Source organism: Aphelocoma coerulescens, chromosome 34, assembly GCF_041296385.1.
Source record: "Aphelocoma coerulescens isolate FSJ_1873_10779 chromosome 34, UR_Acoe_1.0, whole genome shotgun sequence".
In the NCBI taxonomy this organism is placed as follows: domain Eukaryota; kingdom Metazoa; phylum Chordata; class Aves; order Passeriformes; family Corvidae; genus Aphelocoma; species Aphelocoma coerulescens.
Window position 1 is genome coordinate 468,002 of NC_091045.1, and position 27,848 is coordinate 495,849.

General features: G+C 65.3%; 1 protein-coding gene across 1 annotated transcript; it reads right to left on the reverse strand.

Moving 5' to 3' along the window:
• Positions 1-3,955: 3,955 nt before the first annotated feature.
• On the reverse strand, positions 3,956-27,715 carry ERCC2 (ERCC excision repair 2, TFIIH core complex helicase subunit). Its single transcript, XM_068998357.1, has 24 exons — positions 27,678-27,715; positions 26,791-26,890; positions 26,627-26,704; positions 26,065-26,127; positions 25,772-25,885; positions 24,839-24,949; positions 24,204-24,320; positions 22,957-23,080; positions 21,480-21,576; positions 19,840-19,973; positions 17,791-17,959; positions 15,670-15,788; positions 14,177-14,246; positions 13,254-13,323; positions 12,418-12,519; positions 12,240-12,303; positions 10,534-10,655; positions 8,541-8,633; positions 8,377-8,449; positions 7,714-7,784; positions 6,675-6,780; positions 6,480-6,517; positions 4,856-4,999; positions 3,956-4,255 (listed from the first exon to the last, which is right to left on the reverse strand). The coding sequence occupies exons 1-24, from the start codon at positions 27,680-27,682 to the stop codon at positions 4,163-4,165; spliced, it is 2,277 nt and encodes a 758-aa protein (XP_068854458.1). The 5' UTR covers positions 27,683-27,715; the 3' UTR covers positions 3,956-4,162.
• Positions 27,716-27,848: the final 133 nt, after the last annotated feature.

Below are 27,848 nucleotides of genomic sequence, written 5' to 3' on the forward strand. Positions count from 1 at the left end.
TGTGGGTGTTGCTGAACGGCATGGTGGGGGTACTGGGAGCACTGGGAGCACTGGTGGTACTGGTGGTACTGGGGAGACACGGGGATAGCACTGTGGGTGTTGCTGAACGGCATGGCGAGGGGTACTGGGAGCACTGGGAGCACTGGTGGTACTGGGGAGACACGGGGATAGCACTGTGGGTGTTGCTGAACGGCATGGCACTGGGGGTACTGGGAGCACTGGGAGCACTGGGGGTACTGGTGGTACTGGGGAGACACGGGGATAGCACTGTGGGTGTTGCTGAATGGCATGGCACTGGGGGCACTGGGAGCACTGGGAGCACTGGTGGTACTGGTGGTACTGGGGAGACACGGGGATAGCACTGTGGGTGTTGCTGAACGGCATGGCACTGGGGGTACTGGGGGTACTGGGAGCACTGGTGGTACTGGGGAGACACGGGGATAGCACTGTGGGTGTTGTTGAACGGCATGGCGGGGGGTACTGGGAGCACTGGGAGCACTGGGGAGACACGGGAGTGGCACTGTGGGTGTTGCTGAACGGCATGGCACTGGGGGCACTGGGAGAACTGGGAGCACTGGGGAGACACGGGGATAGCACTGTGGGTGTTGCTGAACGGCATGGCACTGGGGGCACTGGGAGAACTGGGAGCACTGGGGAGACACGGGGATAGCACTGTGGGTGTTGTTGAACAGCATGGCGGGGGGTACTGGGAGCACTGGGAGCACTGGGGAGATACGGGAGTGGCACTGTGGGGACACTGCGGGGGCACGGGGGATGTGGGGACACCGGGGGGCACCGCGGGGACACTGCGGGGGCACGGGGGTGGCACTGAGGGGACACGGGGGGCACTGCTGGGGCACGGGGGTTGTGGGGACACCGGGGGGGCACTGAGGGGACACTGCGGGGGCACGGGGGGGCACTGCGGGGGCACTGCGGGGACACGGGGGGCACTGAGGGGACACTGAGGGGACACCGGGGGGGCACTGCGGGGGAACGGGGGGCACGGGGGGTGTGGGGACACCGGGGGGCACAGGGGGGACACTGTGGGGACACCGGGGTGGCACTGAGGGGACAGGGGGGACACCGGGGGGGCACTGAGGGGACACTGCGGGGGCACCGGGGGGCACTGCGGGGGCACGGAGGGGACACCGGGGGGGCACTGAGGGGACACGGGGGACACCGGGGGGGCACTGAGGGGACACCGGGGGACACCGGGGGGGCACTGCGGGGGCACTGCGGGGACACGGGTGGCACTGCGGGGACACCGGGGGGCACCGGGGGGGCACTGCGGGCACAGCGCGGGCACAGCGCCGTGACCGGGGGGGACACGGGGGGGACACGGGGGGGACACGGGGGGCACAAAGGGGGCACGGGGCGCGGCCGGGGGGGCACCGCGGGCACGGGGCGCGGCCTTTGGGGGCGTGACCTCCCCGGTCCGGTCCTTGTTCGGGCCGGGGCTATTTATAGCCCGGGGGGGGAGGGGGGGCGAATCGGGACCGGGGGCTTGGGGGGGGTCCCCGTGACACCGTCGGGTCCTTGACCCGATCCTGATCCCGGTCCCGGTCCCGACCGCGACCCCGACCCCGATCCCGGTCCCGGTCCCGATCCCGATCCCGATCCCGATCCCGACCCCGACCCGACCCCGACCCGGTCCCGGTCCCGGTGGCACCGGGGGCGTCCCGACCCTTCCTGAGGGTCCCGGTCCCGCCTGGGCCGGTCCCGGTCCCAAACGGGGTCCTTGGGGCGTCCCAAAGCACGGCCCGGTCCCGGTTGGGGTCTGGGGGGGCTCGGGGCTGTCCCGGTACCGGTTGGGGTCTGGGGGGGCTCGGGGCTGTCCCGGTCCCGACTGGGGATCCCGGTGGATTCCCGGGGGGATCCCGAACCCAAAGGGGGTCCTTGGGATGTCCCGAGGGGGGTCCCGGTCCCTATGGGGGTCCCGGAGGTGTCCCGGGGGTGTCCCGGTCCCGATGGGGGTCCCGATGGGGGTCCCGATGGGGGTCCCGATGGGGGTCCCGGGGGTGTCCCGGTCCCGATGGGGGTCCCGATGGGTGTCCCGGGGGTCCCGGGGGTGTCCTGGTCCCGAAGGGGGTCCCGGGGGTGTCCCGGTCCCGATGGGGGTCCCGAAGGGGGTCCCGATGGGGGTCCCGGGGGTGTCCCGGTCCCGATGGGGGTCCCGATGGGGGTCCCGGGGGTGTCCCGGTCCCGATGGGGGTCCCGATGGGGGTCCCGGGGGTGTCCCGCTCCCGATGGGGGTCCCGGGGGTCCCCACGTTACCTGGGTCGCTCGGCGGGGCCGGGTCGGGGTCGGGCCGGTAGCGGGCGCGGGGGGGGAGCGGTGGGAGCGGGACCCCCACGGGCGCTTTTATCCCCCCCGAGCCCCCCCCGGCCCGTCCGGCCCCGGGGGGCTCCGGGGGGGTCCCGAACCGGGCGGGGGCCGGGCCCTGCCGAGGCAGCCCCCGGCCCACGGGAGACCCTCGGGGACCCCCGGAGCCGCCCCCCGGTGTCGGGTGTCCCTGGGGGGGGGGGCGGGGGGGACACGCGGCACCTGCCGCCCCCCGGGGCCGCGGGGTGGGCGCGGGGACCGCCCCCAAATACCGGGACCCCCCCAAATAGGGACCTCCCCCCAAATACCGGGACCCCCCCCAAATACCCGGACCCCCCCCCAAATACCGGGACCCCCCCCCCAAATAGGGACCTACCCCCAAATACCGGGACCCCCCCCCAAATACCCGGACCCCCCCCCAAATAGGGACCTCCCCCCAAATACCGGGACCCCCCAAAACAGGGACCTCCCCCCCAAATACCCGGACCCCCCCCAAAATAGGGACCCCCCCTAAATAGAGACCTCCCCCCCAAATACCGGGACCCCCCCTAAATAGAGACCTCCCCCCAAATTCCGGGACCCCCCCCAAATAGGGACCTCCCCCCAAATACCGGGACCCCTTAAAATACTGGGACCCCCCCCTAAATAGGGACCCCCCCCTCAAAATAGGGACCTCCCCCAAAATAGAGACCACCCCCCCCCCCAAAATCGGGACCTCCTCAAATACCGGGACCCCCCCAAATTCCAGGACCCCCCCCCAAATAGGGACCCCTTAAAATACCGGGACCCCCCCCCCCAAATATGGACCCCCCCAGGGTTACTGGGAGCACTGGGAGGGGGGTGGGGAGCACCCCCTGCACCCCCAAACCGCACGGGGGGGTGGGGAGGGGGTTCTGGGACCCCCCCCCCCCGAGCCCCCAAAATCCCCACGGGGGGGGGGGGGGGTCGGAACTGGGGGAGGGGGGGGGAACCCCAAAATCCTCACGGGGGGGGGGGTCGGAATTGGGGGAGGGGGTCGGTCCTGGGGGGGGGGGGGTCAGGGCAATTCAAGGCCGGGGGTGGGGGGTGGGGGTGGAGGGGGGGGGGGGCTCCCCCAGCCCCGCCCCCCCCGCCCCGCCCCTCCCCCCAGCCCCGCCCCCCCCGGTATTTTTAGGTCGGATCCGATTTCCCGGGGGGGATCCGGTGTCAGAACGGGGGGGGGGGGGAGGGGGGGTTCCTGAGGGGGGGAGGGGTCCTCAGAGCCCCCCCTCCCAAAATACCTCGGGGGGAAACTGAGGCACGGGGGGAGGGTCGCTGCTCCCCCCCACCCCAAATTTAGGGGACCCCCCCCCTCACTTTTGGGGGATCCCAGAGGGTCCGGAGGGGGGGGGGAGGGGAAATTTTGGGGAGGGGGGTCCTGGTTGGGGGGGGGGAGGGGAATGAAGGGGGTGCAGCCGTGGGGGGGGGGGAGGGGGGGCTCTGGCTTTATTTGGGGGGGGATTTACAAAATATGGGGGGATTTGGGGGGGGGAATCCAGTCCCTCCTCCAGGAGTTTTGGGGGGGGGGGGGGGGGTCCGGATCCCACCCGGAAGGATCCAGATCCCCCCCCCCAAAAAAAGGGATCCGGTCCCGCTCTGGGGGGAGGGGCCAGATCCCACCCGGAAGGATCCAGATCCCCCCCCCCCCAAAAAAGGGATCCGGTCCCGCTCTGGGGGGAGGGGCCAGATCCCACCTGGAGGGATCCAGCCCCCCCCTCCCCGAGGGATCCGGTGCTGCCAGCGTGCCGGGGGCTGCGGGGGGATCCCGAGTGGATCCCGGGTGGATCCCGGGTAGATCCCGGCGGTGATCGGGGGGGGAGGGTCAGAGCTGCTGGGAGATCCCCTGGATCCGCTGCAGCACCTCCCCGGCCTGGAGCTGCTCCCACGTCAGCAGCGACAGCCCCAGCTGATCCTCCTGGCAAAGGGATCCGGTGTCGGGATCTGGGGGGATCCAGGGGGTCTGGAGGGGTCTGGGGGGGGATCCTTTGGGATCTGGGAGGCTCCAGAGGGAGCTGGTGCTGCTGGAGCTGCTGGGAGGGCTGGGGAGGGGTCGGGGGGGATCCTTTGGGATCTGCTGGGGGGGATCTGGGGGGGATCTGTCCCTGTCAGAAGGGCTGGGGGGAGGGGGCGGGGATCAGGGGGAGTCGGGGGGGGGGCGTGGGGGCTCTGCACCTGCCGAAAGGGCTGGGATCTGCTGGGATCTGCTGGGATCCGGTGGGATCTGGTGGGGGATCCTCAGCTGCCGGAAGGGCTGGGAAGGGAGCAGGTGGGATCTGGGGGGGAGGGGAGGGATTGGGGGGAGGTCTGTAGGAGGTGGAAGGGCTGGGATCCAGTGGGGATCCGGTGGGATCCGGTGGGGGATCCCGCAGCTGCCGGAAGGGCTGGGAAGGGACCAGGTGGGGTCTGGGATGGGGGGCAGGGATTGGGGCGGATCTGTAGGAGGTGGAAGGGCTGGGATCCGGTGGGATCCGCGGGGGATCCGCTGGGATCCGGGGGGATCCGGTGGATCCCGCACCTGCCGGAAGGGCTGGGCCATCTCCCGCAGGAACCTCTTGGCCGCCTGCACGGCCTCGTCCACGGTCAGGTTCAGGTGGGACTCGGGGAGCCGCTCCTGGATCCAGCGCGGCAGCTTCCCCCGCTTGTCGGCCCGGGCGAAGCGCTGCGGGGGGACGGCGCTCGGCACCCCAAAAACCGCCCCCAAATCACCCCGAAATGGGCCCGAATCACCCCAAAAACCGCCCCGGGAGCCCCGAAATGGGCCCAAATCACCCCAAAAACCGCCCCGGGAACCCCGAAATCACCCCGAAATACCCCAAAAAACACCCCGGGAGCCCCGAAATGGGCCCGAATCACCCCAAAAACCGCCCCGGGAGCCCCGAAATGGGCCCAAATCACCCCAAAAACCGCCCCGGGAACCCCGAAATGGGCCTGAATCACCCCAAAAACCGCCCCGGGAGCCCCAAAAACCGCCCCAGGAGCCCCCAAATCACCCCGAAATACCCCGAAAACCGCCCCGGGAGCCCCAAAATCACCCCGAAATACCCCAAAAAACACCCCGGGAGCCCCGAAATGGGCCCAAATCACCCCAAAAACCGCCCCGGGAGCCCCGAAATGGGCCCGAATCACCCCAAAAACCGCCCCGGGAACCCCGAAATGGGCCCGAATCACCCCAAAAACCGCCCCGGGAGCCCCAAAAACCGCCCCAGGAGCCCCAAAATCACCCCAAAATACCCCAAAAACTGCCCTGGGAGCCCTGAAATGAGCCAGAATCACCCCAAAAACTGCCCCGGGAGCCCCGAAATGGGCCTGAATCACCCCAAAAACCGCCTCAGGAGCCCCAAAATGTCCCCAAATAACCCCAAAATATCCCAAAAACCGCACCAGGAGCCCCAAAATATCCCAAAAGAACCCCAAAAACAATGCTGCGATTCCCCAAATCCCCTCCTGAGCCCCCCCAAACTGCCCCAAATCCCCTCTGAGACCCCCCAAATCCCCCCCGGGACCCCCCAAACCCCCCAGACCTTGTCAGCAAACACCATTAATCCATACTCGGTCTTTCCCCGCAGCGCTCTCCCCACGCACTGCGCCGCCCCAAACCCCCCCAAACCGCCCCAAATCCCCCCCAAACCGCCCCAAATCCCCCCCAGGACCCCCCCAAACCCCCCAGACCTTGTCAGCAAACACCATGAGCCCATAGTCGGTTTTCCCTCTCAGCGCTCTCCCCACGCACTGCGCCGCCCCAAACCCCCCCAAACCGCCCCAATCCCCCCCAAACCGCCCCAAACCCCCCCAAATCCCCCCCAGGACCCCCCAAACCCCCCCAAACCCCCCAGACCTTGTCAGCAAACACCATTAATCCATAGTCGGTCTTTCCCCGCAGCGCTCTCCCCACGCACTGCGCCGCCCCAAACCGCCCCAAATCCCCCCCAAACCGCCCCAAACCCCCCCAAATCCCCCCCAGGACCCCCCAAACCCCCCAGACCTTGTCAGCAAACACCATTAATCCATAGTCTGTCTTGCCCCGCAGCGCTCTCCCCACGCACTGCGCCGCCCCAAACCCCCCCAAACCGCCCCAAATCCCCCCCAAACTGCCCCAAACCCCCCCAAATCCCCCCCAGGACCCCCCAAACCCCCCAGACCTTGTCAGCAAACACCATTAATCCGTAGTCGGTTTTCCCTCTCAGCGCTCTCCCCACGCACTGCGCCGCCCCAAACCCCCCCAAACCGCCCCAAATCCCCCCCAAACTGCCCCAAACCCCCCCAAATCCCCCCCAGGACCCCCCAAACCCCCCAGACCTTGTCAGCAAACACCATGAGCCCATAGTCTGTCTTGCCCCGCAGCGCTCTCCCCACGCACTGCGCCGCGTGCCGCATGGCGTCGAAGGTCAGGAACTCCCCCTCGCGCACCTGCAGCTGCTCCCGCAGGAACTCCAGCCGGGCCTGGGGGGCAAACGGGGATGGAGACCCCCCCCCCCTCCCCCCGAGACCCCCAAAAATCCCCCAGAGACCCCCCCCAAGGGGGTCCCCGGTACCTCCCAGAGCCCCCTCAGCCCGGCCCCCAAAGGAACCCCCGGGTGTTCCCCCACAGCTGGAGCTGCTGCCGCAGGAATTCCGGGGGGAACTGGGGTGGAAATGGGGCTGGAGACCCCCCCAGAGACCCTCAGAGACCCCCAGAGACCCCCAAGGAGCCCCAGAGATCTCCAGAGACCCCCAGGGACCCCCAAAGACCCTCAGAGCCCCCCAAAACCCCCCCAGGCACCCCAAACCCATAGACCAGGTGACTCCCACAGGAATTCCGGGGGGGATTTGGGGTGGAAATGGGGCTGGAGGACCCCCCAGAGACCCCCCAGGGACCCCCAAAGCCCCCCCCAGAGACCCTCAGAGACCCCCAAAACCCCCCCAGGCACCCCAAACCCACAGACCAGGTGACTCCCCCTGCTCCCACAGGAATTCCAGGGGGGATTTGGGGTGGAAATGGGGCTGGAGACCCCCCCAGAGACCCCCAGGGACCCTCAGAGACCCCCAAAGACCCCCAGAGACCTCCAGAGACCCCCAAAACCCCCCGAGGCACCCCAAACCCACAGACCAGGTGACTCCCCCTGCTCCCACAGGAATTCCAGGGGGGATTTGGGGTGGAAATGGGGCTGGAGACCCCCCCAGAGACCCCCCAAAGCTCCCCCAGAGACCCCCAGAGACCCTCAGAGCCCCCCAAAACCCCCCCAGGCACCCGACACCCACAGACCAGGTGACTCCCACAGGAATTCCGGGGGGGATTTGGGGTGGAAATGGGGCTGGAGACCCCCCAGAGACCCCCCCAGAGACCCCCAAAGACCCTCAGGGACCCCCAGAGACCCCCCAGGGACCCCCCCTCACCTTGAGGATGCGGCTCTGGGTGTAAACGTAGGGGACCCCGAACATGATCACGGCCCGGCCGTAGTGATGGACTGGGGGAGCCAGGGGGGGTCAGGGACCCCCAAAATCCCCCCAAATTACCCCTAAAAGCCCTCAAAGGGACCCCAAACGGCCCTAAAATCCCCCGGGCGCTCCTCAAAACCCCAACGTTTCCCCCAAACTTCCCCTAAAACCCCCGAATTTCCACTTAGAATGCCCCAAAGTGACCCCAAAATGCCCCTAAAATCCCCCAAACCTCCCCAAAATCCCCAAAACCCCCTCAAACCCCCCCAGAAAATCCCCCAAACCCCCTCAACCCCCTCCCAAAAAACCCCCAAACCCCTCAACCCTCCCAAAAATTCCCCAAATCCTCCCAAAAATCCCCCAAAGCCCCTCAAACCCCCCCAAAATCCCCAAAACCTCCCTCAAACCCCTCTCAAACCCCCCAAAATCCCCCAAATCCTCCCAAAAATCCCCCAAATTCTCCCCAAAACCCCCTCAAACCTCCCAAATCCTCCCAAAAAATCCCCCAAAAAATCCCCCAAACCCCTCTCAAACCCCCTCAAACCTCCCAAATCCTCCCAAAAATCCCCCAAACCCCTCTCAAACCCCCCAAAACCCCCCCAAAACCCCCCGAACCCTCACCAAAATCGACGCCCTCGGACACTTTGCCCCGCGCCACCGAGAGCAGCACGGCCCCGCGGCCGTTCTCACAGGCCTGGGGGGGACGGGAAATGAGGGGAGACCCCCAGGATGGGACCCCCGGGACCCCCAGGACCCCCCGGGACCCCCCAGGACCCCCCCAGTACCTCCTGGTACTTCTCCAGGGCCACGCTGGTCTCGGCCCCGTCCTGGGTCTCGATGAAGAGCAGCTTGTTCCGCTGGATGTTCTCCAGGATGCCCTGGGGAGGGGGCCCGGGGGGTCATGGGGGGGGTCCTGAGGGGATTTTGGGGGGTTTTGGGGGTCCTGAGGGGATTTTGGGGGGTTTTGGGGGTCCTGAGGGGATTTGGGGAGGTTTTGGGGGGGTCTCTGGGGCTCTCGGCCCCGTCCTGGGTCTCGATGAAGAGGAGCTTGTTCCGCTGGATGTTCTCCAGGATGCCCTGGGGAGGGGGCCCGGGGGGTCATGGGGGGGGTCCTGAGGGGATTTTGGGGGGGTTTTGGGGGTCCTGAGGGGATTTTGGGGGGTTTTGGGGGTCCTGAGGGGATTTGGGGAGGTTTTGGGGGGGTCTCTGGGGGTCTTGGCCCTGTCCTGGGTCTCGATGAAGAGGAGTTTGTTCCGCTGGGTGCCCTGGGGAGGGGTCCCAGGGGGTCCTGGATGGAGTTTTGGGGGTCCTGAGGGGATTTGGGGTGGTTTTGGGGGGGTCTCTGGGGGTCTCGGCCCTGTCCTCGGTCTCGATGAAGAGGAGCTTGTTCCGCTGGATGTTCTCCAGGATGCCCTGGGGAGGGGGCCCGGGGGGGTCATGGGGGGGGTCCTGAGGGGATTTTGGGGGGGTTTTGGGGGTCCTGAGGGGATTTTGGGGGGGGTTTGGGGGTCCTGGATGGAGTTTTGGGGGTCCTCGGGGGGCTCTGAGGGGATCTGGGGAGGGTTTTTGGGCGTCCTGAGGGGATTTGGGGAGGTTTTGGGGGGGTCTCTGGGGGTCTCGGCCCCATCCTGGGTCTCGATGAAGAGGAGCTTGTTCCGCTGGATGCCCTGGGGAGGGGTCCCAGGGGGTCCTGGATGGAGTTTTGGGGGTCCTGAGGGGATTTTGGGGGGTTTTGGGGGTCCTGAGGGGATTTGGGGTGGTTTTGGGGGGGTCTCTGGGGGTCTCGGCCCTGTCCTGGGTCTCGATGAGGAGGAGCTTGTTCTGCTGGATGCCCTGGGGAGGGGTCCCAGGAGGTTTTTGGGGGTCCCAGGGGGTCCTGGATGGAGTTTTGGGCGTCCTGAGGGGATTTGGGGAGGTCCCAGGGGGTCCTGGATGAAGTTTTGGGGGTCCTGAGGGGATTTGGGGAGGTTTGGGGGGGTCTCTGGGGGTCTCGGCCCTGTCCTGGGTCTCGATGAGGAGGAGCTTGTTCTGCTGGATGTCCTGGGGAGGGGTCCCAGGAGGTTTTTGGGGGTCCCAGGGGGTCCTGGATGGAGTTTTGGGCGTCCTGAGGGGATTTGGGGAGGTCCCAGGGGGTCCTGGATGGAGTTTTGGGGGTCCTGAGGGGATTTGGGGAGGTTTGGGGGGGTCTCTGGGGGTCTCCGGCCCCATCCTGGGTCTCGATGAAGAGGAGTTTGTTCCCCTGGATGCCCTGGGGAGGGGTCCCGGGGGGTCCCGGGGGGATTTTGGGGTGGTTTTGGGGTTTCTGTGGACTCTGCTGGATCCCAGCGGTTTTCGGGTATTTTGGGGCGGTTTTGGGGGTTTTTGGGGTGGTTTTTGGGGTGGTTTTGGGGTCTCCCAGGCACGTTTTGGGTCTGGGGTCTCACCTGCTCGTACCACGAGGCCACGGTGCTCTCCAGGTACGGCTGAGGGGTCAGGGGGGTCTCGGGGGGTTTTTGGGGTATTTTTAAGGGGTTTTGGGGTATTTTGGGGTATTTTGGGGTGATTTTGGGGGTTTTTGGGGTGGTTTTGGGGTCTCCCGGGCACATTTTGGGTCTGGGGTCTCACCTGCTCGTACCACGAGGCCACGGTGCTCTCCAGGTACGGCTGAGGGGTCGGGCCGGGGATATTTTGGGGTGGTTTTGGGGTTTCTGTGGACTCTGCTGGATCCCAGCAGTTTTGGGGTATTTTGGGGCGGTTTTGGGGGTTTTTGGGGTCTCCGTTTTGGGTCTGGGGTCTCACCTGCTCGTACCACGAGGCCACGGTGCTCTCCAGGTAGACGTAGCTGGTGAAAAAGGCCACGAGGCCGTCGGGGACCACGGCCGAGAGCTCCAGGAGCAGCTGCCCGTAGTTCCGGATCACCGCTGGGGTCGGGGGGATTCGGGGTTAATGGGACCCCCCGAGACCCCCCAAAATCCCCCCTGAGACCCCCAAAAATCCCCCTGAGACCCCAAAATCCCCTGAGACCCCAAAACCTCCCCAAAGACCCCAAAATCCCCCCCCAAAGAGCCCCCAGAGCTCCAGGAGCAGCTGCCCGTAGTTCCGGATCACCGCTGGGGTCGGGGGGATTCGGGGTTAATGGGACCCCCTGAGACCCCCAAAATCCCCCCTGAGACCCCCAAAAATCCCCCTGAGACCCCAAAATCCCCTGAGACCCCCCCAGACCCCCCCAGCCCCACCGATGTCCTCGCGGGTCTTGAACTTGGAGCTCATGGCCACCCCAAAATCCCCTCAAATCTCCCCAAAATCCCCTCAAATCCCCCCCAAATCTCCCCAAATCCCCCAAAATCCCCTCTGAGACCCCCCCAGACCCCCCCAGCCCCACCGATGTCCTCGCAGGTCTCAAACTTGGAGCTCATGGCCACCCCAAAACCCCCTTGAGACCCCCCCAAATCCCCCCAAAATCCCCTCAAATCCCCCCAAAACCCCCCTGAGACCCCCCAAATCCCCCCAAAATCCCCTCAAATCCCCCCAAAACCCCCCTGAGACCCCCCAAATCCCCTCTTAGACCCCTCAAATCCCCCCAAATCCCCTCTGAGACCCCTCAAATCCCCCCAAATCCCCTCGAGACCCCTCCCCAGACCCCCCAGCCCCACCGATGTCCTCACGGGTCTCGAATTTGGAGCTCATGGCCACCCCAAAACCCCCCTGAGACCCCCCAAATCCCCCCAAAATCCCCTCAAATCCCCCCAAAACCCCTCTGAGACCCCCCAAATCCCCTCTGAGATCCCCCAGACCCCCCAGCCCCACCGATGTCCTCGCGGGTCTCGAACTTGGAGCTCATGGCCACCCCAAAACCCCCCTGAGACCCCCCAAATTCCCCCCAAATCCCCCCAAATCCCCTCTGAGACCCCCCAAATTCCCCCCAAAATCCCCTCAAATCCCCCCAAATCCCCTCGAGACCCCTCCCCAGACCCCCCAGACCCCCCCAGCCCCACCGATGTCCTCGTGGGTCTCGAATTTGGAGCTCATGGCCACCCCAAAACCCCCCTGAGACCCCCCAAATCCCCCCAAAATCCCCTCAAATCCCCCCAAAACCCCCCTGAGACCCCCCAAATCCCCCCCAAAATCCCCTCAAATCCCCCCAAAACCCCTCTGAGACCCCCCAAATCCCCCCAAAATCCCCTCAAATCCCCCCAAATCCCCTCTGCGACCCCCCAAATCCCCCCAAAATCCCCTCAAATCCCCCCAAATCCCCTCGAGACCCCCTCCCCAGACCCCCCAGACCCCCCAGCCCCACCGATGTCCTCACGGGTCTCGAACTTGGAGCTCATGGCCACCCCAAAACCCCTCTGAGACCCCTCAAAATCCCCTCAAATCCCCCCAAATCCCCCCTGAGACCCCCCAAATCCCCCCAAAATCCCCTCAAATCCCCCCAAAACCCCTCTGAGACCCCCCCAAATCCCCTCGAGACCCCTCCCCAGACCCCCCAGACCCCCCAGCCCCACCGATGTCCTCGCGGGTCTCGAACTTGGAGCTCATGGCCACCTGGTCGTTGCCTCGTCCCACGATCTGGGGGGGATTTGGGGGGGTCTCAGGTTGGGATGGGCAGGGGGTGACCCCGGGGGGGGTCTCTGCCCCTCCCCCACCCCCCCCCCCGGGGGTCTCAGCCCCTCCCCCACTCACCATGGGGCACAGGCAGGTCCGAGCCAGCGTCATGCTGAAGGTTGCCATGGTAACGGGGCGGAACCCCAGGATTTTGGGGTAGAATTCCAGGGGGGATAAAGTCTGGGGGGGAGGGGTCAGGGAGTTTGGGGGGTCCCAAGGGGGTCCCAAGGGGTCTCAAGGGTGTTTGGGGGGGTCCGGGGGGGTCTCAGGGAATTTGGGGGGGGTCCCGGGGGTATTTGGGGGGGTCCCAGGGGGTCTCAAGGGGGTCCCAAGGGGGTCCCAGGGGGTCTCAGGGGTGTTTGGGGGAGTCCCAGGGGGGTCTCGGGGTATTTGGGGGGGGTCCCAGGGGGTCTCAGGGGTGTTTGGAGGGGGTCTCAGGGAATTTGGGGGGGGTCCCAGGGGTATTTGGGGGGGTTCTCAGGGGGTCTCAGGGAATTTGGGGGGGTTCTCAGGGGGTCTCGGGGGTATTTGGGGGGGGTCCCAGGGGGTCATGGGGGTATTTTGGGGGTCCCGGGGGTCTCAGGGTATTTGGGGGGGGTCCCGGGGTTATTTTTTGGGGGGGTCCCGGGGTTGTTTTGGGGGGGGTCCCGGGGTTATTTTTTGGGGGGTTCCCGGGGTTATTTTGGGGGGGTCCCGGGGTTATTTTTTGGGGGGTTCCCGGGGTTATTTTGGGGGGGGTCCCGGGGTTATTTTGGGGGGGGTCTCAGGGTTATTTTGGGGGGGGTCCCGGGGTTATTTTTTGGGGGGGTTCCGGGGTTATTTTGGGGGGGTCCCGGGGTTACTTTGGGGGGGTCCCGGGGTTATTTTGGGGGGGGTCCCGGGGTTGTTTGGGGGGGGTCCCGGGGGTCTCTCACCCCCGAGGTGACGATGACCGACTGGAAGCGCTCGAACACCGGCCTGATGGCGATCGAGGCGTCCAAGCAGCTGGGGAGGGGTCCCGGGGGTCTCAGCGGCCCCAAAAACCCCCTGAACCCCCCCCAAAATCCCCAAATTCCCCCTGAGCCCCCTAAAAACCCCCCAGAACCCCCCCAAAATCCCCCCCGAGCCCCCTAATGTCCCCCCAAACCTCCCTAAAATCCCCCAAATCCCCCCCAAATCCCTTAAAATTCCCCCAAACCTCTGCCAAAATCCCCCAGAACCCCTCAAAATCCCCCAAATCCCCCCAAAATCTCTCCTAAAACCCCCTAAATCCCCCCAAAATCCCCTCAAAATCCCCCAAATCCCCCCAAAATCCCCTCAAAATCCCCCAAATCCCCCCAAAACTCCCCTAAAATCCCCCCAAAATCCCCCAAATTCTCTCCTAAAATCCCCTAAATCCCCCAAACCTCCCCTAAAATCCCCCAAATCCCCCCAAAATCCCCCAAATCCTCCCCTAAAATCCCCCAAAATCCCTCCCAAAATCCCCAAAATCCCCCCAAAATCCCCCAAATTCTCTCCTAAAATCCCCTAAATTCCCCAAACCTCCCCTAAAATCCCCCAAATCCCCCAGATCCCCCCAAAATTCCCCTAAAATCCCTCCCAAAATCCCCCCAAAATCCCCCAAATTCTCTCCTAAAATCCCCTAAATTCCCCAAATCCCCCCAAAATCCCCCAAATCCTCCCCAAATCCCCCAAATCCCCCTCAAAACTCCCCTAAAATCCCCCAAAATCCCCCCCAAAATCCCCCAAATTCTCCCCTAAAATCCCCAAAATCCCCCAAATCCCCCCAAAATCCTCCAAATTCTCTCCTAAAATCCCCTAAATCCCCCAAATCCCCCCAAAATCCCCAAATCCCCACCAGAAGTGCAGCACGGGGTTGGCGACGCTCGGGGCTCGCTCCTCGAAGGGCTCGATGATGATGGTGAAGCCTGGGGGGGTTTTGGGGCGATTTTGGGGCTTTTTGGGCGGGTCCCCAAAACCCCCTGACCCCAAAAGGGAACCCCCGAACCCGCCAGGGGGTGCTGAGCCCAATTTGGGGGGGGATTTGGGGGTCCCTGGGTTGTTTTGGGGGTGGATTTTTGGGTTTTGGGGGTTTTAGGGTTTTGGGGGTTTTTTGGGGCGTTTTTTGGGGTTTTTGGGTGTTTCAGGACTCCCACCCTTGCTGTAGGTGCTGATAAAGGTTCAGGGGTATTTTTGGGGTGGTTTTTGGGGTTTTTGGGTGTTTCAGGACCCCCACCCTTGCTGTAGGTGCTGATCAGGGTTCAGGGGTGGTTTTGGGGTGGTTTTTGGGGTTTTTGGGGCAGTTCAGGACCCCCACCCTTGCTGTAGGTGCTGATCAGGGTTCAGGGGTGGTTTTGGGGTGGTTTTTGGGGTTTTTGGGTGTTTCAGGACCCCCACCCTTGCTGTAGGTGCTGACGAGGGTTCAGGGGTGATTTTGGGGTGGTTTTTGGGGTTTTTGGGGCGGTTCAGGACCCCCACCCTTGCTGTAGGTGCTGATCAGGGTTCAGGGGTGGTTTTGGGGTGGTTTTTGGGGTTTTTGGGTGTTTCAGGACCCCCACCCTTGCTGTAGGTGCTGACGAGGGTTCAGGGGTGATTTTGGGGTGGTTTTTGGGGTTTTTGGGTGTTTCAGGACCCCCACCCTTGCTGTAGGTGCTGATCAGGGTTCAGGGGTGTTTTTGGGGTGGTTTTTGGGGTTTTTGGGTGTTTCAGGACCCCCACCCTTGCTGTAGGTGCTGACGAGGGTTCAGGGGTATTTTTGGGGTATTTTTGGGGTTTTTGGGACGGTTCAGGACCCCCACCCTTGCTGTAGGTGCTGACGAGGGTTCAGGGGTATTTTTGGGGTATTTTTGGGGTTTTTGGGGCGGTTCAGGACCCCCACCCTTGCTGTAGGTGCTGACGAGGGTTCAGGGGTGGTTTTGGGGTGGTTTTTGGGGTTTTTGGGGCAGTTCAGGACCCCCACCCTTGCTGTAGGTGCTGATGAAGGTTCAGGGGTATTTTTGGGGTGGTTTTTGGGTGTTTCAGGACCCCCACCCTTGCTGTAGGTGCTGACGAGGGTTCAGGGGTGATTTTGGGGCGTTTTTTGGGGTTTTTGGGTGTTTCAGGACCCCCACCCTTGCTGTAGCTGCTGATCAGGGTTCAGGGGTATTTTTGGGGTGGTTTTTGGGGTTTTTGGGGCGGTTCAGGACCCCCACCCTTGCTGTAGCTGCTGATAAAGGTTCAGGGGTGGTTTTGGGGTATTTTTGGGGTTTTTGGGGCAGTTCAGGACCCCCACCCTTGCTGTAGGTGCTGACGAGGGTTCAGGGGTATTTTTGGGGTATTTTTGGGGTTTTTGGGGCGGTTCAGGACCCCCACCCTTGCTGTAGGTGCTGACGAGGGTGGCGAAGTTGGCCACGAGGGTGATGGGGGAGAAGTCGGCGACGTCGGGGAGGGCGAGGGTCCGGAGCAGGGAGTGCAGGCGCTCGGCACAGAACCTGCCCGGGCAGCAGAGCGGGGGCTCAGCCACCCCAAAAACACCGCGGGGACCCCAAAAAACCCCCTCAGGCACCCCAAAACCCACCCAGGGACCCCAAGAACCTGCTCGGGAACCCCAAAAACACCGCGGGGACCCCAAAAACACCACGGGGACCCCAAAAAACCCCCTCGGGACCCCAAAAAACCCCCTCAGGGATCCCAAGAACCCCCTCAGGGACCCCAAAACCCACCCAGGGACCCCAAGAACCTGCTCGGGGACCCCAAAAACACCGTGGGGACCCCAAAAAACCCCCTCAGGGACCCCAAAACCCCCTCGGGACCCCAAAAAACCCCCTCAGAAACCCCCAAACCCCCCCCAGCGACCCCATAAACCCCCTCGGGGACCCCAAAACCACCTCGGGAACCACAAAAACCCCCTCGGGGACCCCAAAAACCCCTTCAGGGACCCCAAAAACCCCTCGGGGACCCCAAAAACCCCCCCAGGGACCCCACAAACCCCCTCGGGGACCCCAAAACCCTCAGAAACCCCAAAAACCCCTCGGGGATCCCAAGAACCCCCTCAGGGACCCCAAAAAACCCCTCGGAGACCCCAAAACCCCCCTCAGGGACCCCAAAAACACCTCGGGGACCCCAAAAACCCCCTCGGGGACCCCAAAACCCACCCAGGGACCCCAAGAACCTGCTCGGGGACCCAAAAAACCCCCTCGGGCACCCCAAAAGCCCCCTCAGGGACCCCAAAAACCCCCTCGGGGACCCCAAAAAAACCCTCAGGGACCCCCAAAACCCCCCCAGGGACCCAATAAAACCCCTCGGGCACCCCAAAAAAACCCCTCAGGAACCCCAAAAAAACCCTCAGGGACCCCAAAAACCCAACCCCCTTTCTGGGCTCCCAACCCCGTTTTCGGGGCCTCCCGATCCCATTTTTTGGGGGTTTTTAGGACTCCCAACCCCCTTTTCTGCGCTCCCGACCCCCTTTTCTGGGGTGCCCTTTTGGGGGTGCCCTTTTTGGGAGTGCCCTTTTGGGGTGCCCTTTTGGGGGTTCCCTTTCAGGGGTGCCATTCTTGGGGTGCCCTCTCGGGGGTGCCCTTTTCGGGGGTGCCATTTTGGAGATGTGCTTTTGGGGGTGCCCTTTTGGGGTGCCATTTTGGGGGTGCCCTTTTCGGGGGTGCCCTCTCAGGGGTGCCATTTCGGGGGTGCCCTTTTGGGGGTGCCATTTGGGGGTGCCCTCTCGGGGGTGCCCTTTTGGGGGTGCCCTTTCAGGGGTGCCATTCTGGGGGTTCCCTTTCGGGGTTCCCTTTCAGGGGTGCCCTCTCAGGGGTGCCCTTTCGGGGTGCCCTCTCGGGGGTGCCCTTTTGGGGTGCCCTTTTGGGGTGCCCTCTCGGGGGTGCCCTTTTGGGGTGCCATTTCGGGGTGCCCTCTCGGGGGTGCCCTTTTGGGGTGCCCTTTTGGGGTGCCCTCTCGGGGGTGCCCTTTTGGGGTGCCATTTCGGGGTGCCCTTTTAGGGGTGCCCTTTTGGGGTGCCCTCTCGGGGGTGCCCTTTTGGGGTGCCATTTCGGGGTGCCCTCTCGGGGGTGCCCTTTTGGGGTGCCCTTTTGGGGTGCCATTCTGGGGGTTCCCTTTCAGGGGTGCCATTTCGGGGGTGCCCTTTTGGGGTGCCCTTTCAGGGGTGCCCTCTTGGGGTGCCCTCTTGGGGTGCCCTCTTGGGGTGCCCTTTTGGGGTGCCCTTTCAGGGGTGCCCTCTCAGGGGTGCCATTCTGGGGGTGCCCTTTCAGGGGTGCCCTTTCGGGGCTGCCCTCTCGGGGGTGCCCTTTTGGGGTGCCATTCTGGGGGTTCCCTTTCAGGGGTGCCATTTCGGGGTTCCCTTTCGGGGTGCCCTCTCGGGGGTGCCCTTTTGGGGTGCCATTTCGGGGGTTCCCTTTCGGGGGTGCCCTTTTGGGGTTCCCTTTCAGGGGTTCCCTTTCGGGGTGCCATTCTGGGGGTGCCCTCTCGGGGTGCCCGCACCGGAGGGGTTTGCGCTCGATGCAGACGCGCTCGCGCAGCTCCCGCAGGAAGGCGGGGGGGCTGAGCTGCTGCACGCGGGGCCCCCGCAGCTGCGCCCGCAGCTGCTCCACCAGGCGCCGCAGGAAGCCCACGAAGTGCTCGGCCGCGCGGATGCTGCCCGGGACGGCCTCTGCAACGGGGGCAGGCGGCTCGGGGCGACCCGAAACCGCCCGAAACCGCCCAAAACCGCCCGAAACCGCCCGAAACCACCCAAAACCGCCCGAAACCACCCAAAACCACCCAAAACCGCCCGAAACTGCCCCGAAACCGCCCGAAACCGCCCCGAAACCGCCCAAAACCACCCAAAACCGCCCTGAAACCGCCCAAAACCGCCCCGAAACCGCCCCGAAACCGCCCAAAACCGCCCCGAAACCGCCCGAAACCGCCCGAAACCGCCCCGAAACCGCCCAAAACCACCCAAAACCGCCCGAAAGCGCCCAAAACCGCCCGAAACCGCCCGAAACCGCCTGAAAGCGCCCTAAACCACCCCGAAACCGCCCCGAAACCGCCCCGAAACCACCCGAAACCGCCCGAAACCGCCCTGAAACCGCCCCGAAACCGCCCGAAACCGCCCTGAAACCGCCCGAAACCGCCCGAAACCGCCCAAAACCGCCCGAAACTGCCCCGAAACCGCCCGAAACCGCCACGAAACCACCTGAAACCGCCCCAAAACCACCCGAAACCGCCCCGAAACCGCCCCAAAACCACCCGAAACCGCCACGAAACCACCTGAAACCGCCCTAAAACCGCCCGAAAGCGCCCGAAACCGCCCCAAAACCACCCGAAACCACCCGAAACCGCCCGAAACCACCCGAAACCGCCCCAAAACCACCCGAAACCACCCTGAAACCACCCGAAACCGCCCGAAACCGCCCCAAAACCACCCGAAAGCGCCCTAAAACCACCCGAAACCACCCGAAACCGCCCCAAAACCACCCGAAACCGCCCCAAAACCACCCGAAACCACCCTGAAACCACCCGAAACCGCCCCAAAACCACCCGAAACCGCCCTGAAACCACCCGAAACCACCCGAAACCACCCGAAACCGCCCGAAACCACCCGAAACCGCCCGAAACCGCCCCGAAACCGCCCGAAAACCACCCGAAACCACCCAAAACCGCCCCGAAACCGCCCGAAACCACCCGAAACCACCCAAAACCGCCCCGAAACCGCCCGAAACCACCCGAAACCGCCCCAAAACCGCCTGAAACCGCCCCGAAACCACCTGAAACTGCCCCGAAACCGCCCAAAACCGCCCTGAAACTGCCCTAAAACCACCCGAAACCGCCCCAAAACCACCTGAAACTGCCCCGAAACCACCCTGAAACCACCCGAAACCGCCCCAAAACCTCCCTAAACTGCCCCAAAACCGCCCCAAAACCACCCCAAAACGCCCTGAAACCACCCGAAACCGCCCGAAACCGCCCCAAAACCTCCCTAAACTGCCCCAAAACCACCTGAAACTGCCCCAAAACCACCCCAAAAGGCCCCGAAACCCCCCGAAACCGCCCCAAAATGCCCCGAAACCACCCCAAAACCACCCAAAACCCATCCAAACCACCCCAAAACCTCCCTAAACCACCCCAAAACCCCTCCAAAACCACCCCAAACCCCCCCAAACCCCTCGGAATCCCCCCAAACCCCTCGGGATCCCCCCAAAACCCCTTGGGATCCCCCTAAATCCCTCGGGATCCCCCCAAATCCCTCGGGATCCCCTCTGGATTTTGACCCGGGGAGTTTGGGGGGGATCCAGACGGGTTTGGGGGGATCCTGAGGGATTTGGGGGCTCCCACGACCCCAGTGGATCCCAGCTGATCCCAGTGGATCCCAGACCTCGCGGGATCTCTTCATGCCAGACTCTGGGGGAGAACCCTGAAGGTGTCAGGGCGGGATTTGGGGGGGATCCCAGGGGGTTTGGGGGGATCCCGAGGGGATTTTGGGGTTCCCACGACCCCGGCAGATCCCAGCGGATCCCGGCGGATCCCGGCGGATCCCGGCGGATCCCGTACCCTGCAGGACCTCGTCGGGCAGGACGGGGTTGGCCAGGAGCAGGTCGGAGTCGCGGGCGGCGCCGGCCTCGCGCAGCCCCTGCACCAGGCGCCGGTACTCGTCCGCCAGGCGCCGCGAGTCCGACTCCTTCACCCTGCGAGGGACCCCAAAATCACCCCGGGGACCCCGAAAACGGCCCCGGGACCCCCGGAAATCAACCCAGGGACCCCAAAAACCCCCCGGGACCCTCGGAAATCAACCCAGGGACCCCAAAATCACCCCGGGGACCCCAAAAACTGACCCGGGACCCCCGGAAATCAACCCAGGGACCCCAAAATCACCCCGGGGACCCCGAAAACTGACCCGGGACCCCCGGAAATCAACCCAGGGACCCCAAAAACCCCCCGGGGACCCCAAAAACTGACCCGGGACCCCGAAAACTGCCCCGGGACCCCCGGAAATCAACCCAGGGACCCCAAAATCACCCCGTGACCCCGAAAACTGACTCGGGACCCCTGAAAATCAACCCAGGGACCCCAAAAACCCCCCGGGACCCCAAAAACTGCCCAGGGACCCCCGGAAATCAACCCAGGGACCCCAAAAACTGCCCCGGGACCCCGAAAACTGCCCCGGGACCCCCGGAAATCAACCCAGGGACCCCCAAAACTGCCCCGGGACCCCCGGAAATCAACCCAGGGACCCCAAAATCACCCCGGGGACCCCGAAAACTGACCTGGGACCCCCGGAAATCAACCCAGGGACCCCAAAAACCCCCCGGGACGCCAAAAACTGCCCCGGGACCCCCGGAAATCAACCCAGGGACCCCAAACCCCCCCCCGGACCCCAAAAATCAACTCTGCGACCCCGAAAACCTCCTGGACCCCCAAATCACCCCAGGGACCCCAAAAACTGCCCCGGGACCCCCGGAAATCAACCCAGGGACCCCAAAAACCCCCCAGGACCCCCCCAAATCACCCCAGGGACCCCCAAAAACTGACCCGGGACCCCCAAAAATCAACTCTGGGACCCCCCAAACCCCCTCAAGGCCCCCCCAAACCCCCCCAGGACCCCCCCAGGACCCCCCAAACCCCCCCCGGACCCCCCCAGGACCCCCCCAGACCCCCCCAGGACCCCCTCAGACCCCCCCAAACCCCCCCAGGACCCCCTCAGGACCCCCCCAAACCCCCTCAGGACCCCCCTAGGACCCCCCCAGACCCCCCAAAGCCCCCCCAGGACCCCCCAAACACCCCCAAATCCCCCCAGGACCCCCTCAGGACCCCCTCAGGCCCCCCCAAACCCTCCCAAATCCCCCCAGGACCCCCTCAGGACCCCCCCAGACCCCACCAAACCCCGCCAGGCCCCCCAAGACGCCCCTCAGAACCCCCTCAGGACCCCCCCAAACCCCTCCAGGACCCCCCAAACCCCCCCAGGACCCCCCCAGGAGCTCCCAAACCCCCCCAGGACCCCCCCAGGCCCCCCTCAGGACCCCCCAAACCCCCCCAAATCCCCCCAGGACCCCCTCAGGACCCCCCAAACCCCCCCCGGGACCCCCCCAGACCCCCTCAGGACCCCCCCAGACCCCCTCAGGACCCCCCCAGGACCCCCTCAGGACCCCCCAGGCCCCCCCAGGCCCCCCCAGACCCCCCCCGGCCCCGCTGACCGCTGCAGGGCGCTCTGCAGGGTGCCCACGTTGGCCTGGCACCGGTCCAGGGTCCGGCGGGTGAGGGTCACTCCCATGGCCTCGATGCACACGTTGTCTGGGGGGGGGGTGGGCAGGGGGCCAGAGCCCCCAAAAACGGGTCGGGGGTCTCCAGGGGGGGGGTTGGGGGGTCTCCAGGGGGAGTTTTGGGGGGGGGTTTGGGGGGTTTAAGGAGGGGATTTGGGAGTCTCAGGGGGGTTTTGGGGGTCTGGGGGGTCTCAGGAGGGGTTTTGGGGGTCTAAGGAGGGGTTTTGGGGGTCTCGGGGGGTTTTGGGGGTCTCGGGGCAGTTTTGGGGGGTCTAAGGGGGAGTTTTGGGGGGAAGATTTGGGGGTCTCAGAGAGTTTTGGGGGTCTCAGGGGGGGTCTCAGGGGGGGTGTCAGGGGGAGTTTTGGGGGGTTTTAGGGGTCTGGGGGGCTCTTAGGGGGGTTTTGGGGATCTCAGGGGGTCTCAGGCGGGTTTTGGTGGTCTTGGAAGGGTCTCAGGAGGATTTTGGGGGTCTCAGGGGTTTTGGGGGTCTCAGGGTGGGTGTTTGGGGTCCCAGGTGGGTTTTGGGGGTCTCAGGGTGGGTGTTTGGGGTCCCAGGTGGGTTTTGGGGGTCTCAGGGTGGGTGTTTGGGGTCCCAGGTGGGTTTTGGGGGTCCCAGACTGGGTTTTGGGGTCCCGGGCTGGGTGTTCGGGGTCCCAGGATGGGTTTTGGGGTCCCAGGCTGAGTTTTGGGGGTCCCAGGTGGGTTTTGGGGTCCCAGACTGGGTTTTGAGATCCCGGGCTGGGTTTTTGGGGTCCCAGGTGGGGTTTTGGGGTCCCAGGGTGGGTGTTTGAGGTCCCAGGATGGGTTTTGGGGGTCCCAGGTGGGTGTTTAGGGTCCCAGGTGGGTTTTGGGGGTCCCAGGTGAGTGTTTGGGGGTCCCAGGTGGAATTTGGGGGTCCCAGGTGGGTTTTTAGGGTCCCGGGCTGGGTTTTGGAGTCCTGGGCTGGGGTTTTGGGGTCGCAGGCTGGGTTTTTGGGGTCCCAGGTGGGGTTTTGGGGTCCCAGGTGGGTTTTTGGGGTCCCAGGGTGGGTGTTTGAGGTCCCAGGATGGGTTTTGGGGGTCCCAGGTGGGTGTTTAGGGTCCCAGGTGGGTTTTGGGGGTCCCAGGTGAGTGTTTGGGGGTCCCAGGTGGAATTTGGGGGTCCCAGGTGGGTTTTTAGGGTCCCGGGCTGGGTTTTGGAGTCCTGGGCTGGGGTTTTGGGGTCGCAGGCTGGGTTTTTGGGGTCCCAGGTGGGGTTTTGGGGTCCCAGGTGGGGTTTTGGGGTCCCAGGTGGGTTTTTGGGGTCGCAGGCTGGGTTTTTGGGGTCCCAGGTGGGTGTTTGGGGTCCCAGGTGGGATTTTGGGGTCCCAGGTGGGATTTTGGGGGTCCCAGGCAGGTTTTTGGGGTCCCAGGTGGGGTTTTGGGGTCTCACCGATGTTGTGGGCCTCGTCGAACACCACGACCGAGGAGCGGGCGAGCTCGGCCGACACCAGCCCGGCGATTTTGGGGTCCAGCAGGTAATGGTAGCTGTACACCACGGCGCTGGCCTGCGCCAGCTGCGGGGCCGGGGCCACCTGAGCGGCTCGCGGTGGCCCGAGGGGGGCTGGGGTCACCAGGGGTGGGTTTGGGGGCATCAGGGGTGGGTCTGGGGTCATCAGGGGCGGGTCTGGGGTCACCAGGGGCGGGTCTGGGGGCATCAGGGGCGGGTCTGGGGGCATCAGGGGTGGGTTTGGGGTCACCAGGGGCGGGTTTGGGGTCATCAGGGGCGGGTCTGGGGGCATCAGGGGTGGGTTTGGGGGCATCAGGGGTGGGTCTGGGGGCATCAGGGGCGGGTCTGGGGTCACCAGGGGCGGGTCTGGGGGCATCAGGGGCGGGTCTGGGGTCACCAGGGGCGGGTCTGGGGGCATCAGGGGCGGGTCTGGGGTCACCAGGGGTGGGTCTGGGGTCACCAGGGGTGGGTCTGGGGTCACCAGGGGCGCATTTGGGGTCCCCCGAGAGGATTTGGGGTCATCAGGGGAGGGGCTTGGGGTGTTTTGGGGTATTTCGGGGTGTTTTGGGGTGTTTTTGGGGTGCCGAACCCGTACCGAGGAGCGGGCCAGGAAACAGAGACAGCTTGGGGAGGTTTTGGGGTATTTCGGGGTGTTTCAGAGTGTTTTTGGGGTGTTTTGGGGTGTTTTTGGGGTGCCAAGCCTGTACCGAGGAGCGGGCCAGGAAATAGGGGCAGCTGGGGGAGGTTTTGGGGTATTTTGGGGTGTTTCAGGGTGTTTTTGGGGTGTTTTGGGGTATTTTGGGGTGTTTCAGGGTGTTTTTGGGGTGTTTTTGGGGTGCCGAGCCCGTACCGAGGAGCGGGCCAGGAAATAGGGGCAGCTGGGGGAGGTTTTGGGGTATTTTGGGGTGTTTTTGGGGTGTTTCTGGGGTGTTTTTGGGGTGTTTTGGGGTATTTTGGGGTGTTTCAGGGTGTTTTTGGGGTGTTTCAGGGTGTTTCAGGGTGTTTTTGGGGTGTTTTTGGGGTGCCGAGCCCGTACCGAGGAGCGGGCCAGGAAATAGGGGCAGCTGGGGGAGGTTTTGGGGTATTTTGGGGTATTTTGGGGTATTTTGGGGTGTTTCAGGGTGTTTTTGGGGTATTTTGGGGTGTTTTTGGGGTGTTTTTGGGGTGTTTTTGGGGTGCCGAGCCCGTACCGAGGAGCGGGCCAGGAAATAGGGGCAGCAGCCGCGCTGGCGGCCGAGGGCCCGGAGATCGTCCAGGTTGTGAACCCCGAAGGGGAGGGGGCTCTGCCGGCCCCGCGCCTCGAACTCCTGGGGAGGGGCAACAAAGGGGGCTGGGGTCCCCAAAAGGGGGCTGGGGTCCCCAAAAGGGGGCTGGGGGTCCTCAAAAGGGGGCTGGGGTCCCCAAAATGGGGCTGGGGGTCCCCAAAGTGGGGCTGGGGTCTCCAAAATGGGGCTGGGGGTCCCCAGAATGAATGAGGGCCCAAATCGGCGGGGGGGGGGATCTCAGAGGGTCCAATGGGGAACAGGAACCCCCCCAGGGTCCCCCGAGACCCTCTGGGACCCCCCAGATCCCCCTGGACCCCCTTGGGACCCCCTGGGACCCCCCAAACTTCTCAGGACCCCTCCAGATCCCCCTGGGACCCCCCCAGATCCCCCTGGATCCCCTTGGGACCCCCACAGACCCCCCCAAGACCCCTCAGGACCCCAGGATCCCCCTGGGACCCCCCCAGATCCCCCTGGGACCCTCCCAGATCCCCCTGGGACCCCCCCAGGCCCCCTTGGGACCCCCTTGGGACCTCCCCAGATCCCCCCGGATCCCCCCGGACCTGGAAGAAGGCGCAGGAGGCCCGGGGGCCCTCGGGGGGGTCCCGCAGGTACGAGGCCGTCAGGGCCAGGCAGCGGCTGTCGACCTCCTTCCCGAAGCGCAGCGCCGACACCTGGGGAGGGATCTGCTGGGATCCGCTGGGATCTGCTGGGATCCGCTGGGATCTGCTGGGACCCACCCCAATCCCTGTGACCCCACCCCTCCTTCCCGAAGCGCAGCGCCGACACCTGGGGGTGGGGATCTGCTGGGATCCACTGGGATCTGCTGGGATCCACCCCCATCCCCCGCCTCCCCAAAGGCCCCCCGGGATCCCCCAGAACCTCCCTCCCCTCCCCTCCCCTCCCCCCCAGCACCCGCATCCCGAAGATCCCCAGGATCCGCCCAGATTCCCCCTGGGATCCCCTCTCCCCTCCCTGGAACCTCAGCACCGGATCCCTGGGGATCCCTGGGCCCGCCAGGCCCCCCTGGACTCTGAGATCCCCCCGGATCCTCCCCAGATCCCCGGGAATCCTGATCCTTCCCAAACCCCAGCACTGGATCCCTGGGATCTCTGATGATCCCTGTGGCCCCCAGGCCCCCCCAGATCCCCCCTGGATCCCAGGGATCCTGCTCCTTCCCAAACCCCAGCACCGGATCCCCGGGATCCCCGGTGAGCCCTGCACCCCCCAGGCCCCCCTGGAGCCTGGGATCCCCCCCGATTCCCCCAGACTCCCCAGATCCCAGGGATCCTGTTCCTTCCCAAACCTCAGCAGCGGATCCCCCCAGAGCCTGGGATCCCCCCCAGATCCCCCCTGGATCCCAAGGATCCCGCTCCTTCCCAAACCCCAGCACCAGATCCCGGGGATCCCCGATGATCCCCGCACACCCCAGACCCCCGGCTCCCCCCGGCTCCCCCCGGCCCCCCCCGGCTCCCCCGGGATCCCCGGGATCGCACCTCGGGGTGCACGCAGAGGTTCTTGCGGGAGCTCAGCGCCAGCCCCAGGAAGGGCAGCGGCTGCCCCAGCTCCCGCTCGTAGCACTGCAGCAGCTTCCGCAGCTCCTCCACCACCTGCGGGAGCCACCGGATCCAACGGGACCCACCGGGATCCAACGGGACCCACGGGATCCAACGGGACCCACCGGGATCCAACGGGACCCACCCGGATCCAACGGGACCCACGGGATCCGGGAACCGCCAGGGATCCAATGGGATCCGCCCCCCCCCCCCCTCCGGGATCCCGTCCCCACCTTCTCGATCTCGGGCACGGTGCGCGAGCAGTAGATCAGCTTGGAGACGTCCAGGGGGTGGGCCTGGGGGGGAGGAATCCAATGGGATCCACCAGAACCCACCAGGATCCCCCTGGATCCCCCCAAGATCCCTCCAGAACCCCCCAGGATCCTCCCCAAATCCCTCAGGATCCCCCCGGGATCCCCCTCAGGATCCTCTGGGATCCACCAGAACCCCCCAGAACCTTCCAGGCTCCTCCAGGATCCCCCGAGATCCCTCCAGAGACCCCCAAAGCCCCTCAGGATCCCCTGAGATCATTCCAGGATCCTCCAGGATCTGCCAGGATCCCCCCCCCAAAACTCCTCAGGACCCTCCAGAACCCCTCTGATCCCCTCAGGATCCCCCAAGACCCTCCAGGACCCCCCAAAGCCCCTCAGGATCCCCCTGGGACCCCCCTCAGGATCCTCTGGAATCCACCAGAACCCTCCAGGACCCTCCAGGATCCTCCTGGACCCCCCTGAGCCCCCCAAAACCCCTCCGGATCCCCCCGGATCCCGGCGGATCCCCAGCGGATCCCCTCACCCGCTGGTAGGCGACGATCAGCGACAGCAGCGAGACCGTTTTGCCGGTGCCCGACGGCATCTCCAGCACCCCGTGGCCCTGGGGGGGGGGGTGGGGGCGTCACAGGGGGTCCCGGATCCCCCTGGATCCCTCAGGATCCCTCGGGATCCCCTCCCGGATCCCACCTTGGCGTCCAGGGTGCGCTTGAGCTCCAGCATGTAGGAGAACTGCTCGGGGTAGATGAACTCGTAGGGGAACAGCACCAGGAGCCCGTCCACGTTCAGCCTGCGGGGCCGGGGGGATCCCCAGGGATCGGGGGGGATCCCCTGGGATCGGGGGGGATCCGCCGGGGTCCCGAGGGGGTTGGGGGGGGCTTGGGGGGGGGCGTTTGGGGGGTTTAGGGGGGATTTTGGGGGGTTTTGGGGTTTGGGGCGGCACCAGGAGCCCGGCCAAGTTTGGACGGAGGGATCTGCCGGGGATCTGGTGGGATCCAGAGCGGATCCTGAGGGGTTTTAGGGGGATTTTGGAAATTTTAGGGGGATTTGGGGGGGATTTGGGGGGATTTGGGGTTTGAAGGGGTTGGGGCAGCACCAGGAGCCCGGCCATGTCCGGCCTGAGGGATCCACCGGGGATCTGGTGGGATCCAGAGGGATTTGGGGGGAATTTTGGGGATTTTTAGGGGGGATTTTGGAAATTTTGGGGGAATTTTGGAGATTTGGGGGGATTTTGGGGGCATTTGGGGGATTTTGGGGGGATTTCGGGGCTCCCGGGGGTCTCGCGGCCTCCTGGCCCCCCTCAGAACCTGAGCGGGTGGGGGAGGGGGGGAGGGGCTGTGGATCCCTGTGGGCCCAAACTGGGACAAACTGGGACAAACTGGGATGGACTGGGAGCTCTGGGATTGATTGAGCCCGGCTGGCAGCCCCCCCAAACCCCCCCCGGAACCCCAAAACCTCCGCGATCCCCCCCAGTCCCAGCCTGGGACCCCCCAAAACCCCTAAATGCCCCAAAATGCCCCAAATCCCCCCCAAAATCCTCCAAATCCCCCCCCAACCCCCGCCCCTCCCCCCCTCACTTCATGGCTCCCGCCGCCGCCTCGCGCCGCCGCCGAGGCCCCGCCCCCTCCCCCGCCGCGCGCTCCGATTGGCCCGCGCTAACCCCGCCCCTCCTTCCCATTGGCTGACGGCGCTGCCAGTCACGTGAGGGGCTGGGCAGGAGCAATCGAGCGCAGAGTGATGGATCGGGG